The sequence below is a fragment of the Suricata suricatta genome, chromosome 6, assembly GCF_006229205.1.
Source record: "Suricata suricatta isolate VVHF042 chromosome 6, meerkat_22Aug2017_6uvM2_HiC, whole genome shotgun sequence".
Taxonomy (NCBI): Eukaryota; Metazoa; Chordata; class Mammalia; order Carnivora; family Herpestidae; genus Suricata; species Suricata suricatta.
In genome coordinates, this window is record NC_043705.1 from 13,239,611 (window position 1) to 13,240,749 (window position 1,139).

The 1,139-nt window shown below is 60.1% G+C and overlaps 1 protein-coding gene across 6 annotated transcripts in view; it reads right to left on the bottom strand.

The window, feature by feature from the left end:
• Positions 1-752, bottom strand: part of HNRNPH1 (heterogeneous nuclear ribonucleoprotein H1) — a 9,216-nt gene extending 8,464 nt beyond the window's left edge. For all 6 annotated transcript variants that reach the window (XM_029941639.1, XM_029941638.1, XM_029941640.1 and 3 more), the window contains exons 1-2: positions 655-752; positions 44-172 (exon numbers count right to left, since the gene is read on the bottom strand). In XM_029941639.1, the coding sequence (XP_029797499.1) occupies positions 44-140 (97 nt within the window). In that variant the 5' untranslated portion in view covers positions 141-172; positions 655-752. The remainder of the gene's footprint in view (positions 1-43; positions 173-654) is intronic.
• Between the last annotated feature and the right edge of the window lie 387 nt (positions 753-1,139).

The window sequence follows — 1,139 nt, forward strand, 5'->3', positions numbered from 1 at the left end:
CGCCGGCTCTGGCCCGGAACTCCCGCCTCCGCTTCAAACTCACCAGAAAAAAAACGCTGCACTTCGTCTGCCGAGCAAGACCAAGGCAAGCCCCGGACCTTCACCACGAATCCCTCTCCACCTTCGGTACCCAACATCATTGTCTCCTGGTGAGTCCTGGCGTCCAAACAGACTGCAAGGCGAGGGATGAACATCAAAACAAGGAAATGTTAAAATTCAACAGACCCCCGCCCTCGAGGCGCCCGACGGTCCGCGGCGCCCGAATAAGAGGCGAGCCAGTGCAGACGCCCGAACCCCAACAATTCCAACACTAACACCTTCTCGGCCAGCGGCCGGGACCCCGAAGCCGCTGTGGACATCAGGTACCGGTGCCCCAAGCCGAGGGGGCCCTGGCCTAGCGCCAGCGTGGAGGCAAGGAAATGGCGGCGGCCGCTTCCGCTCCGCCTCCTCCGACATCTCACACAATAGAGTCGACGCGGCCTGCAGGCCTCGGCGGCCCCGCCACCACTCGGCGAACTACTCCTGGCTTCTAGTTGCTGCCCGCACCTTGCCAAGGACCCACAGGCTCTACCGAGGGCTAGGGAGAATCAGTCCTCGAAAAACTGACATCCTCGGGGGCCGCTGGGTAGCAAACACAGGGCGACAAACACTTACCCGAAGAAACGACTTCGCGTGGCTGAGAAGAAATGGCCAGCGGGCGCCTGCGCAACCTAAATAAGGCCCTTCGAACAAGCTCTGCGCACGCGCAGCTAGGTGCCCGCACCGCCCCCTTGCGTCACACAGAGCTCATACGCATGCGTAATTCCATGAGCCGGCCTCCCTCAAACCTGCATATGATTATACGCCTGCGTTTGGGGCTCATTCTCCCTTCCACCGCCATAAACCCGCTGGGCTTTCTTGCGCTTGCGCCGTTCCGCGATTATTGAACTTGGAGCCTCCGCGGTTTATGATTTAGTTTCATGCGCATGCGTCTTCCTTCAAACCGTTCTGTCCCCTTACCCGCCAGAGTGGGGGAGGGGAATGGCGGCAATCCCCTGTAGTGACCCTATGAAAGGTAGTCCTGAGATCTGGGTTGTAGTTCGGTGGCTATGTTCCTACCCCTACCCTAGCCTATTCGCGCTACGGGCTGGCCTGAAGGG